The 14,038-nt window shown below is 51.0% G+C and overlaps 1 protein-coding gene across 2 annotated transcripts in view; it reads right to left on the bottom strand.

Moving 5' to 3' along the window:
- LOC142259257 (uncharacterized) overlaps nucleotides 1-14,038 on the bottom strand; it is a 36,205-nt gene that overhangs the window by 7,352 nt on the left and 14,815 nt on the right. The window contains exons 6-9 of one of the 2 annotated variants that reach the window (XM_075331736.1): nucleotides 6,866-6,960; nucleotides 6,559-6,738; nucleotides 6,354-6,477; nucleotides 6,161-6,274 (exon numbers count right to left, since the gene is read on the bottom strand). The exons of the other annotated variant lie outside the window; for it this stretch is intronic. Of the exons in view, the coding sequence (XP_075187851.1) occupies nucleotides 6,161-6,274; nucleotides 6,354-6,477; nucleotides 6,559-6,738; nucleotides 6,866-6,960 (513 nt within the window). The remainder of the gene's footprint in view (nucleotides 1-6,160; nucleotides 6,275-6,353; nucleotides 6,478-6,558; nucleotides 6,739-6,865; nucleotides 6,961-14,038) is intronic. 2 annotated transcript variants of the gene reach the window in all.

The raw sequence follows: 14,038 nt of genomic DNA on the forward strand, positions 1-14,038 counted from the left end.
CGCTATAATAATAAATAATAATAATAATATAATGTATGCGGCAATTCTGGGCGGCTGCTGACTAATATTGTTAGGCTGGGGGGCTCCCCATAACGTGGGGCTCCCCATCCTGAGAATACCAGCCTTCAGCCGTATGGCTTTATCTGGCTAGTATTAAAATTGGGTGGGACTGCACGCCGTTTTTTTTAATTATTTATTTATTTTACTGCACAGTATAGACACGCCCACCGGCTGCTGTGATTGGGTGCAGTGAGACAGCTGTCACTCAGCGTTGGGGGCGTGTCTGACTGCAACCAATCACAGGCGTCTGTGCGTGGGGAAAGCAGGGAATACGAGATTGATTAATGAGCGGCCAGCATATTCAAAGTAATTGTTGCCACACATTCTCTGCACAGCTGTTCCTCGCCGCGCTGGTGATCGGGGAGCGGTAAGTATGAGAGAGGGCTGCTCACTTCAGTCACTCGGGGGATTAGCGGTCACTGGTGAATCCTGCACAGGTGACCGTTAATCAGTACGCGGCACACAGACAGAGCCGCGGCATGACAATGAAGTCGGGTGAAGTTCACCCGAGTTCATTCTCATCACGCAACTCTGTCTGCTGTCAGCCGACATGTATCAACGACATTGTGCAACACACAAACGGACATTCCACACGGACATTCCACGTACACATACACGGGCATTTTAGACACAAACACGGACATTTTACACGTACACACGGCTCGCATACGCCATCACACGGATGCCATACGTACCGGAGAAACGCCCCAAAAAAACGGAACACGGACCCGAAAAACGGACCGTGTCGCACGGACGTTTTTTTTGCGGAAGTGTGCTTTAGGCCATAAAGAAGGCAAATAAGTAATTTTATTATAAAGATTAATATGAAATACAAACTTAAAGGAAAAGTATGATATTGCGTACACTTTTGTATATTGAACATACAAAGGTTAAGTACAGTTAAATACTTACATCACCAAGGAGTTTTGGAACATCATCTGTCTGGAACTACAGTCAGAGAAGCATGACATAGAGAACTCCTGGAAATCCCAACACTGACCGGACGTCTCGGTACAGGTACATCAGCTTCTGTCTGTGCTATATTTCATCTGATGTTATAGAGGTTTGAACAATATTACAAGTCTTAAAGTTAATGTGTTGTAGTCTTATTCATCCATGCCCTTTGATGGCCAGTCATTGGGCATAGATGAATCAGAGATACACCACACATCAGACAATGGGGTAATAAACCCACAGCATTCAAATCTCCCAAGAATACACATCAGGTATTTGAGCTAGGTAAATGGATATATTGTCTGTCTGTGTATATAGCAAACCCATAAAACATCAGATTGTTGAACTAAAGTAAATTATAAGGATTCTCCTACAATGATATATTGTCTGCCAGTATATATACAACAAACACACAGAAACCCTTAAGCATACAGAAGATTTTGTCACCATGTACACTTTGTCTGTATGGTTAAACAATATGTTATAGTTTAACATAATGTATAAACTCAAAAATAGCCATTTTTATATTTGCAATACATCACCTCCCTCAGGATTTGATGGACACACCAGGGGGCGTGCCCAGGGAGTTGGACACGCCCACCGAGGAGTTCACAGGTCCTGAGGCAGGAAAAACAAGGAGATCAGTTTTGACAGTGGAGTGGTGAAGTTCAAGAGCAGAGGCAGACCTGTGCCCAGGTCTGCCGCAGTCTAACACCAGGTGTCTGGGTCGGAGCCCAGTCACCTCTGGCTAGGAGGCAGACTGTGGCCTCAGCCTGCAGGAGCCGGGAAGATGGCTCGGTGGAACCGTAAGAGATCGGGGCAGGGTAATGGCCCGCCGGTACCGAACCGGGGAACCGACTGGAAACCAAAGCACAAAGGGGGGTACTCAGACCCTGAAACGCGGTCCCGAAACTATCGAACCCCGTTAATTAACTGATTGAGGTCTGGACTTTAGGTCCTTTCCCATCCAAGTCCCGAAGGAAGACAACAGCCCACCGAGGGGGATAAAAAGCTACCGCTCAGGCAAAGAGATCCCACGGGCCAGCGTCTGCGGGCAAACGGGCTCTCCCGACACAGACAACGCCGGGGAGCGGGCTCTCGTTGCTGAAGCACAGGCTGTCCATAGCTACACAGAAGGTGCAGGAGAAAGGCGGAGACCACCAACCCGAGTGGGGGACCAGACGCAGCCGGCTGCGGGAACCGACCACCATCTTCTTGGTTTACCAGAGACTCCTGTGCATCTGTGATAGTGAGTACGACTGTGCCCTCGGGCCACGAATTGCCCTGCACCGCCAAGCACCGGACACACCACACCAATCCGGGTCCCGGGGCCATCACCCCTACCCACGGAGGGGTTAACACCAAAGCTGCACAACATCTCCCCCAGGTGCCTAGTGAACAGCAGCGGTGGTGTCCACATTCACCACAACCCGTGGGTGGCGTCACGAACTCAAACCAAAAATCACGGCCTCGGCCGTAACCCTAACCCACTCAAAGAGCCAGCCCCTTCCAGAGCGAAGTGACCCCCGGTCCGGAGGCGCTCGAGCCACCCACAAATGAGCCCGGATCCGAGTGGCTTGGCTGCAGCCGAGCGCGGGGCGGTACACATTGACTCTTCTGGCGTCACGAAGAGGATACTTACCAAATCACCTACCTGGTGAAGTGCGCCGTGAAGTAGAAGTCAGCGGTGACCTGTTGAAAAATTTCAGAATTCGCCATCTTGTCGCCATCTTTTGGCGCGAAGATTCCTGCCAAAGCCGTCTTCCCTGCAAAAAGAACGCGAGACTTGAAACCCCGCCCCCTGGTAATTCGGCTGTGCCAAAAAGCGAGCGGTCGAAAAACGAAACTGAGAAGCGAGTGCCGCGAAAAGACCAAGGGGGGGCGGGTGAAGACCCCGTGTTATGTGGCCGAGAAGATAAAGGGCAGGGACTCCAAGACTCTGCCACCCGTTTGGTTCCTGGACTCCGAGAGTTCATCATGTCCGCCCTGTCTGGCAAGCCCGCAACCCTGGAGCCCGCGCCCGGAACAGCGGCGTGGGTGGATGCCCGGACGGCATTAATGTGCTGCCGCTTGCAAGCCCAGGTGCGGTTCTTGATGGAACGATGGGTGGCCAAGATGGAGGAGATAGCCTAGGCCGCGCGAGTGCGAGAAGTGGAGGCAAATTTTGGAGAGCGGCTAAGCGACCCACGCCCCATGTCCCTGAGGGACCGGCCAATGCGGCTGAGGGACTCGGTCTGCCCCTACTTTCCATGTTGCTTCCCTCACCACTTGTGCCGGTTACCGCTGCTCCCCCGCTCGGTCCGCTGCCCCCGACACAGTCAGTGGAGCCCGTCCCATCGGCCTGTGAGGACCCACCTGGGGAGGCAGCCCGCGGACGGCCGCTTATTCGGCCCGCACCAATCCCGCTCCCGTGGAAGATCAGGCCTCGGAAGATGCCCGTTCCCGAGGTGGACCCACCGGTCCCGGAAGTGACCGCGCCCCAGCTGCCCAAGGCCCCGGCAGTCCTCCCGGCCAAGATGGAGGTGGATGCCGACCGGAGGAGGGCCCAGCAGGTAACGCTGGCCGTTCCCAGGTCCCAGGCCTCGGCTGAGGTCCTGCGGGGTTGCCGCTGCCAAGCAGCAGAGCCGGCCGTGACACAGCGGGGTTCCCCAAGGAGGGTGTCGGTCGTGGCTGAGACGGGGGAGCTCCGGCTGGGCCTGACCCCCGCACAGAGAGACCCGGAGCAAGCAGAAGCTCCGTACTGGGAGCAGCGGCAGAACCAGCTGGGCCGGGAGATAGCGGCCCGGGAGAAGCAGAAGGCTGAGGTGCTGGCCCGAACCATCAAGGAGAAAGAGAATCTCCGCAGCGCCACCTATCGGGTGCGGGGCCCGACCCGGGAAGGCCAACTCTGCCAGTTTGACCCCTGCCGTGGATGGGGGGTTATTTTTGAGCCCAGCCTGGAGGCCAAGATCTTTGTCTCCCAGAGGAATGTGTACCCCCACCTTCCGATGGGTCACCCGGACCGTGACCTGGAGCCCGGTGAGCTTGTTACATACACCCGGCATTGCGGGGAGAGGGGATGGTTCACCCTCAATGTGAAGAGGAAGGTGAGCCGCAGCTTCCCGAGGCGCCCCCAGTCCCCTCCCCCGCCGTATGAGTCTGAAGAAAGTTAAAAGGTGGCGGTTCCCGGCTACCATGTTCCCGTCCCCATTGGGACTCTGCTGTTTTATACCCCCGTTTAAACCTTAGACAAGGCTGAGAACTTGCAGGCCACCCAATAACTTTTGGGCTTTGTAAATAGCCCCTTGGACCAACCTTTCATGTCTGCAGTCTCCGGAGAGGCTGGTTGGAGGAAGGGCCTGCGGCAGAGTAGGCCGAGGTCCCGTCACCATGGCAACCGGTGAGAACCCTCCGGGTCCAGGGGTCCTCTGGACATGGGGCCCCTGAGAGACTGCCGGGTATGGAACTTTGTACCCGACCCGTTGTGGGCAATACCCGGACTTGAACCCGATTCCTGGACTGGAGAAAAGGGGTGCTGACCTGGTTTTAGAGACAGCATCAAGGCTAGGTTTGCTTGGGTGGGCAAATGAAAGGACCCAGTCCCGTTCCCGTTTAATAAAAGTGTTTTACCCGTTTGCAACGTTAAAGAAAAATGCCTGTAAGGGATGATTCCAAAAAGTCTGCTTAGTATGTAAATAATGTTATTATAATTGTATATGTTTCCCGTTTTATCTTTTTCAGTTCAAAATAAACCGGTGGTGGTCGGACAGCCCGCGGACGGTCTGTATTAAACCAAGGGGGAATGTGACGCCCTGGATTAGCCAGGTAGTCACAGGTAGGCCCTTGCACAAACACCCGTCCCCTAGAAAGGTGTCATCAGCCAACCTTAAAAAACTAGTCACCTCCCTCAGGATTTGATGGACACACCAGGGGGCGTGCCCAGGCGGTTGGACACGACCACTGAGGAGTTCACAGGTTTTGAGGCAGAAAAAACAAGGAGATCAGTTTTGACAGTGGAGTGGTGAAGTTCAAGAGCAGAGGCAGACCTGTGCCCAGGTATGCCGCAGTCTAACACCATGTGTCTGAGTCGGAGCCCAGTCATCTCTGGCTAAGAGGCAGATGGTGGCCTCATCCTCCAGGAGCCGGGAAGATGGCTCGGTGGAACTGTAAGAGACCGGGGCAGGGTAGTGGCCCGCCGATACCGAACTGGGGAACCAACTGGAAACCGGAGCACAAAGGGGGGTACTCAGACCCTGAAACGCGGTCCCGAAACTACCGAACCCCGTTAATTAACTGATTGAGGTCTGGACTTTAGGTCCTTTCCCACCCAAGTCCCGAAGGAAGACAACAGCCCACCGAGGGGGATAAAAAGCTACCGCTCAGGCAAAGAGATCCCACGGGCCAGCGTCTGCGGGCAAACGGGCTCTCCCGACACACAACGCCGGTGAGCGGGCTCCCGTTGCTGAAGCACGGGCTGTCCATAGCTACACAAAAGGTGCAGGAGAAAGGCGGAGACCACCAACCCGAGTGGGGGACCAGACGCAGCCGGCTGCGGGCACCGACCACCAACTTCTTGGTTTACCAGAGACTCCTGTGCATCTGTAATAGTGAGTATGACTGTGCCCTCGGGCCACGCATTGCCCTGCACCGCCAAGCACCGACACACCACACCAATCCGGGTCCCGGGTCCATCACCACTACCCACGGAGGGGTTAACACCAAAGCTGCGCAACATCTCCCCCGGATGCCTAGTGAACAGCATCGGTGGTGTCCACATTCACCACAACACGTGGGTGACGTCACGAACTCAAACCAAAAATCACGGCCTCGGCCGTAACCCTAACCCTCTCAAAGCACCAGCCCCTTCCAGAGCGGTGACCCCCGGTCCGGAGGCGCATGAGCCACCCACAAACGAGCCCGGATCCGAGTGGCTCGGCTGCAGCTGAGCGCGGGGCAGTACATTATTTTTGGACTATGTTTAATTTTCAGGGAAACAGGGTATTTATGAACCCTCTGCAGGTCTTTGAATTGCCTTTATAATGACATAGAGAAGGCACTAGAAACAAACAGAAGGAAAGACAATACAGTTGAAAAAATAACAGAGCAGAAAGCCTAAAAATGTAAACACAAAATTAGTGCAGAAAGAAAATGAGTAGATATCTCTTACAGGATAGAGCTGGAGGAAACACATCCTGAGGAACATCGGGATCTTCTTGTTTACAGTCCTGTGGGAGAAGAGGACGGGGACATCTCTCTGGTGTTGTCCTCTTATTGGATAGAACTGGAGGAAACACATACAGGGACTGAATTCATTCCTTACATACAGATAATTATAGGCCGTATCTATTTAGTCCTATTACCTGGTGATGTGAGGGGCTGGGGAACCTCCATCATGACGTCCTTGTACAGATCTTTGTGTCCTTCTAAATACTCCCACTCCTCCATGGAGAAATAGATGGTGACGTCCTGACACCTTATAGGAACCTGACACATATAATGATACCGTCACCCTCGATCCCTTCATAGCGTTACTGTATAATGTCCCAGCATTCCCAGCAGTGTCACCTCTCCAGTTAGCAGCTCAATCATCTTGTAGGTGAGTTCTAGGATCTTCTGGTCATTGATGTCCTCATGTATCGGGGGGTGAGGTGGAGGCCCCGTGATTGGGCTCAGGGGTCTTCCCCATCCCTCAGACACAGGGGCCTGACAGCGCTCACTAGAGGTCTTCTTCACTACTGTATAATCCTGGTTATGGAGAGACAGTAATAAATGTCACTCCAGACATTTTCAGAGTCCTCACCTCTCCAGTTCTGTCCATTTGTTATTCCCATAGATAAGAATGATGTAATGTGACGTCATCAGAATCTCTCACCTCTCCAGTAAGCCGGAAGAGGATCTCTAGGGTGAGGTGTAATATCCTCTCCGCCATCTTGTCCCTGGCCATATCCATCCTGGACAGGAAATTTTCTGAAAACAGAATAATATCACTGAAAGGATCTGATATTATAAGGACCTGAATGGGAAGGAGATGAGCCGATATGGAAAATGAATGGAGATAATAATGGAGGGAAGATATCATTTGGGTAGGAAAAAAAAATTTCAACATGAAATGAAGTAGCAAAACCGACCCATAAAAGTATTGCACCTAAAATGGTATCAATGAAAACGTCAGCTCATCAAGCAAAAAACAAGTCCTCACTCAACTCCGATGTCGGAAAATGGAGACACAAACTGATTTTTTAATTTTTTTTTTTTCCACAAGTCTGATTTTTATTCACTAATAGAGATGAGTGAACCTGGAGTTCGGTGTTCAGTAAAAACTCAGACTTCTACAAGATAGCAAAGTTCAGGTTTGGAGTTCGGGGGCTTTAGGGCTTTACGTATGGAAACCACTCTCGTGTGATCAGATGTTTTGTGCACCAAGAAATAAAACTGAAAAACCCGCCCTCCCCCGGAAGCGATCTGTTTATGGCTGCATGTGGGCGAAGACACGAACTGCCAATCACTGGAGAGACAAACAGCGGAGCGCACCACTTGTAGTACAACCAAATCACTAAGGGTGCACCCTGGTACAGAAAACGGGGGGACTATACAAAAAAAGGGAAAGATTGTGCACAAAGGATCAGGGGCACACCAATAGATAAAGATATATGAAGAAAACACCTTTATTCAATACACAAAATGGGACATGTTAAAAACATTTAAAACAAACATAGAAACTACAACACCCACTGGGCGGAGCCAAGCCCGAGATGTACCAACAATTCGGAATTGTCATCTCCATCTCTGCAGTGTCTGTGTACACTATTACACCACCAGGGGATCATATGACACCGGATACTTGATATTGCACTACTGTTGGGTCTTTATATGCCATACCATTTATATTGTACTTTTGCATATATATTGGCTCATTGTTGTTACATCTCGGGCTTGGCTCCGCCCAGTGGGTGTTGTTGTTTCTATGTTTGTTTTAAATGTTTTTAATATGTCCCATTTTGTGTATTGAATAAAGGTGTTTTCTTCATATATCTTTATCTATTGGTGTGCCCCTGATTCTTTGTGCAGAATCTTTCCCTTTTTTTGCACTGAACTGCCAATCAGTGACTTCAAATGAAGTTCAGGTCAAGTCCAAGTCCAGAAACGATCTTTACAAATGTTCAGCTGGACCAGCAGAAGCCGAACGTCCACGGGTCCGCTCATCTCTAGTCACCACTGAGATAATAATAAATGTGGAAGTCTAATATTGCCGTAATCACACTGACCCGGAGAATCACGCTGAGCGCTCACTTCCAGCACATCGTCAATGGCGTAAAAACAATTAAAAAAAATGGATTTTTGCTTTTCTTTTTTCACCAATTCACTGCACTTTGAATTTTTACTTAATTTCCAGTAGATTTTATGGTAAAATTAAAAACTAAGTCATTTAAAGAAAAAAACAACCAAAAAAAATCCTTCATAACAGTTTACAATGTGCCCATGGTAGGGATGAGCGAATGTATTCGCCACTATTCGGTATCCGACGAATAACAGGCTATTCACGACATTCGGTATCCGACGAATAAAACAATATCCACTCCGATACTTTCATTTTCATTTCTGACTTCCTGGCGCCTGTTTTCCAGCCAATGAACACATCTGATGTTGTTTTCCCTCACAGTAATGCCGCAGCCATCTTTGTTGTGGAGTTACTGTGATTGGCTCGGATGCACAGCGTCTTGGAGGCTATATAAGCCAGCGGCCATTTTGTGAACATACAGTCATAGGGAGCTGACGGTGTAGATAGACTGTATTGTGCGTGGGAGAGCGTTCTTAGATGCAACTAATAAATAGTCCTTGTAAGGGTTGAAGACTTTGTCCAGTAGCTGCTAGCAGCTCCATAAAATCGCCAAATCGCAAATCTGTGAATGCAGAACCAGCTATAGGGTTCTCTCTGTCTGTCCGTCGGTCTCTCTCTGTCTGTCTGTCTCTCCCTCTCCACCTCTGTCTCATACTCACCGATCACTGACCGATCACCAGCATGGCTCTGCACGGCTGTCACACTGCTCTGGCGGCTTCTCGAGCTTTTGAAAATGCCGCTCATTATTCCATCTTGTATTCACTGCTTCCCCCGCCAACCAGCATCTATGATTGGTTGCATTCAGACGAGCTCCCACATTGAGTGACAACTGTCTAACTGCGACCAATCACAGCCGCCGGTGGGCGGGTCTATGTAGTGCAGCAAAATGAATAAATAATTTAAAAAAAAAAACAGCATGCAGCCCCCCAATTTTGATAGCAGTCAAGGTATAGCCACACGGCTGAAGGCTGGTATTCTCAGGATGGGGAGCCCCACGTTATGGGGAGCCCACCAGCCTAAAAATATCAGCCAGCAGCCGGCCGGAATTACCGCATCCATTAGATGCGACAGTCCCGGGACTCTACCTGGCTCATTCCAAATTGCCCTGGTGCGGTGGCAATTGGGGTAATAAGGAGTTAATGGCAGCTCATAGCTACCACTAAGTCATAGGTTAATCATGGCAGGCATCTGAGACACCCCCATGATTAACCTACAAATTAAAGAAAATAAACAGATACACCCAAAAAATCCTTTATTTGGAATAAAAGCCGAAAAAAACCCCACCCTCTATCACCACTTTATTAAAATGCCCAAATACCCCTCCAGGTCCGACGTAATCCACACGAGGTCTCACGACGCATCCAGCTCTGCTACATGAAGATGACAGGAGTAGCCGTAGAACACCGCCGCTCACCATGAGCTCAACAGAGCAACTGAAGTGAGCTGCGATGCTATCAGCGATGACCTCACTCAGGTTACCCATGGCCACCGCTCTCAGGAAGAAGACTTGAGCTGGCCACGGGTAACCTGAGTGACGGCACCGCTGATCGCGCGGCTCACTTCAGTCACTCAGGTAACTTGCGGTCACCGGTCAGTCTTTCATGAGAGAGAGTGAAAAAGTAAGAGAATGATTCCAGATTATTTCCAACCTACAGGCTGTGCCCATACTGTTTCTGCCTTTTCCCATCCATTTCAGCCTTTTCCTCAGTCACCACAGGTCACCGTTAGGTCCAACGTGAAATTATTCGGGTTTCCCATAGACTTACATTGGGCGTCGAATATTCGTGAATACGCAAATAGCGGCGACCTAGTCGTCGGATATTTGTCGAAGCAGATATTTTGGTATTTGATCATCCCTAATGGTTGGGCTTTACTCTCCTCCTCCTCCTCCATGTCATTCTGTAGCACTAAATTCAGATTTTCAGAGGGTCTGCAGGTGTCAAGAAACCTGAGTTTGGTGAGGGCCCCGAGGTGGCCCAGTAACGTACATTTTGGAGGGACTGCTCTTACTTATACATTTGGGTGGTGCCTCCCTCAATGAGACTCAGATAGTCTCCATAGCAGTTTACAGTGCGCCAATTGTAGCATTGGGCTTTATCCTCCTCCTCCTCAAATTTCCCAGTCTGGAATGTAAACGTGTGTGTAAACCAGAAGAGAGAGAGCAGATTCTATCTTAGATGGCAGACAATAAGACCTCTTCACATTTCTCAAGCAGCAACAAATTTTCCACGACCACACAGTCTACTGTGAATACACAGAAGGCTGGTCCATCCAATCCTCAACCTGGTCCTCCTAACTACCCCCATCATCAGTCATAGGAGACATATGACTCCAAGTTTGGCCACTCTGAGGATCTGTTTTGTATATATCCTTTAGTTGTCTCTGGCCTCTCACCGTGCAGCATTGAAGAGGGATGAGAGGATGTGCTGTGAGTTGAGTATTTGAGAACCTATGGCCAGAAAAAAGCCAATTTGAGGAACCTGATTTACTGTCTCCAGAGGTGGAGACTGATGATGATGAGACACAGTTGCCATCAGAGCAGCCTACAATCTCAACTGCGAAGGAGGATGAGATGGAAGATGAGGTGGTCCATGATGAGTCGACTAATCTGACCTGTACCGTTGACATGCATAGCCAGCACATCAACACAGAGGAAGATGGATATGTAGCACCAACACAGGCATGAAGGGGTAGTGGTTTGCCCAGAGTGAGAACTGGGTCAATTGTTCTGAAGAGCACTCCAAACTGTGGTCCAAGTCAGGGAAAGGGGGCGTTCAGCCGCTGTCTGGATGTTTTTTTTTAAAGTCCTTCAGAGAAATAAAGTGTAATCTGTAGCATCTGCCATACCAAGTTGAGCAGAGCGCAGGTCAAACGCAACCTGAGCACCACCAGTATGTGGAACCACATTGCAGCCAAGCACCCTAGAAAATACAATAATTATAGCAAAAAAGACAACCCTGCTTATGAGAGCTTACATCTACAATGAGGTGGGGTGGGGGTGGGGGGCAAGGTACAGGTGCTGATTTCCAATGACAAGCCAGCTATCTCAAAGATATGAGGGATAGATAAAGGCTGCCTGAACCAGTCAGCCAATCTTTGAGATGCTTTTGGGTGTATTGGAGTTTGATGGAGAGTTATGTTGTGAGAAGTCGTGGATGGACTGAAATTAATTTGATTAGAGAGCGTGATAGGCCACCCTAAAGAGCTGTGTTTTAGGGAACGTTTGAAGCTAAGTTGTGATTCGTCCTGGTTTCTTGGGTCAGAGCATTCCAGAGGATGGGTGCAGCTCGGGAAAAGTCTTGGATCCGGGAGTGGGAGGTTTGGCTTAGTGTGGATGTTAGTCGAACGTCGTTTGCAGAGTGCAGAGAATGGATAGGGTGATAGACAGAGATGAGGGTGGAGATGTGGGGAGGTGCCACACTGTGGAGAACTTTGTGGGTGAGAACAAACAATTTGAATTGGATCCTGTGATATATGGGCAGCCAGTGCAATGACTGGTGTGGCGCCCTGGACTAGCCAGGTCGTCACAGGTACTACAACATACACCCCCACCCCGAGACAGGCAAATCAGCCAGACACAAAATCCTTGTTGCCTCCCTCCAGGGGCTGATGTCCACACCAGGTGGGATGGAGCCACCCACGGAGGAGTTCACAGTCCTGGAGGCGGGAAAAGGAAGGCAGATCAGTTAGGGAAGTGGAAGAGTGAAGTGGTGAGAGAGGAGCAATCTGACCGTGTCCGGGTGTGTGGCCCAGGCACCGAGAGCAAGGTTGGCAGACGGTGGTGGCCGTCTGCACGAGAGGCATATTGACGCGGAACTGTAGGACCGGGATCGGGCGGTGGCCCGCCGGTTCCGAATCGGGGAGCGAAGTGAAGCCAGCACACACAGGCAGGGCTTACGGACCCCGACCAGGCTTGGAGCCGCCATTAGGGTCAAACCCGTCAGTGACCGGAACCCCAAGGGTTTCCTAACAGTCAAGACCCGATTGAAGGCAACCGTCCAACCAGCAAAAAGGAAATACAGCTACCGCCACAGCTAGAGTTCCAAGGGCCAGAGCCTGCGGGCAAAAGGGCTCCTCCAGCACATAAACACGCTGGGGAGTGGGTTACCGGTGGGAATCCATCGGGACCGAACTGTGACGGGGTATGCAACAGAGCAGTGATGGACGCCAGGCCAAGGTACAATCCAAAGGGCTTTATTGGAACCACAAAGATAAAGCAGCAAACATAAATATAAATCCTTCAAATCTGCAAGGAGTCCACAACAACAAAACAAAAGATCCAGGGGCACCGCCTGGTATTCCGATGCCAGGGAAATTAGGGCAATGGTCCTTATATGAGTTCCTTGAGTCCAACAGGGTGAACAACAAAACACAATCCCACGTGGCCGCGGATCTCCAGTCTGTAACAGTCCACACACACAGACCCCAGGATCCAGCCTTAGCTATAGATCCTAGTACGTCTCCAGCCGAGATCCAACTAACTGAACTAACATGTTCTTCTCTCCTAGGATCAGCCCCTTAGGTGGGCACACCTCCCCCTGGCCATTTGATGCATGAATGGACTTTAGACTGCTGGCTCTGTTCTGTTTACCATTTTGTAGATTGGAGAAGTCCCATGCTGAGAAGAACAATATATATATGCAACCCCCACCAAATCAATGACAATAGCTACTGCTGAAGCCTGATTGCAATATGATACAGGCTGGGGGGAAGGTATGGTCACTTACATCCCAAGACATTTCAAAGTGTTCAGTAAGTACAACCAAAGGAAAGTTACATCACATCCTGACATAGTATTACAGCAAATACAGTGAGAAGGTAAAATACATCACATGGCATCTTATACAAAAAATATGAGATGGAGAAAACTACATACATCATGACACGAACATACACACAGGTGCAGGGAAAGGCAGCCACCACCAACCGTCCGGGAGAAACGACAGCAGCCGGCTGCGGCACCCGTCCATCTAGCCGTTTGGTTTACCAGAGACTTTGTGTACGTTTGTGGCTGAGTGAGTACTACCGTGCCGTCCGGCACCGCGCTGCGCAGCCCAAGCGACCCTGCACCTTCCCGGCCCTGCCTCCCCGTCATCTCACCGGGCCCTGGGACAACCAACCCCTACCCACGGAGGGGAAAACAACATCCCAGCTGCTCCCTGCCATCGCTCCCGGGATCCCCGTCACCAGCTAACGCTCGGGTCCGGCGCTGCTGCGATGGCTGCTCGGTGGCTCGAGCGGCGGGCCGGATCCGGGGACTCGAGCGGCGCTCCTTGCCCGTGAGTGAAAGGGGGGGTTGTTTGGTTTGGGGATTTGGTCCGTGACGCCACCCACGGGTTGTGGTGAGGTTGGGGCACCACCGCTGCTCTGGACGGGGATCCCGGGAGCGATGACAGGGAGCAGTCGAGATGTTTCTCTCCCCTCCGTGGGTAGGGGGTTGGTGGTCCCGGGGCCCGGTGAGGTGGGACGGGGAGGCAGGGGAGGCGAGGTGCAGGGTCGCGGGGGCAGCGCGGTGCCAGAAGGCACGGTGGTACTCACTCAGCCAATGATGGATACAGAGTCTCCGGTAAAACAAACGGCTGGATGGACGGGTCCCGCAGCCGGCTGCTGTGGTTACTCCCGGTAGGTTGGTGGTGGCTGCCTTTCCTTGCACCTGTTGTGTATCTTCGGTCCCGATGGCTTCCCACCGGTAACCCGCTCTCCAGC

The sequence above is a fragment of the Anomaloglossus baeobatrachus genome, assembly GCF_048569485.1.
Source record: "Anomaloglossus baeobatrachus isolate aAnoBae1 chromosome 5 unlocalized genomic scaffold, aAnoBae1.hap1 SUPER_5_unloc_5, whole genome shotgun sequence".
Lineage (NCBI taxonomy): Eukaryota > Metazoa > Chordata > Amphibia > Anura > Aromobatidae > Anomaloglossus > Anomaloglossus baeobatrachus.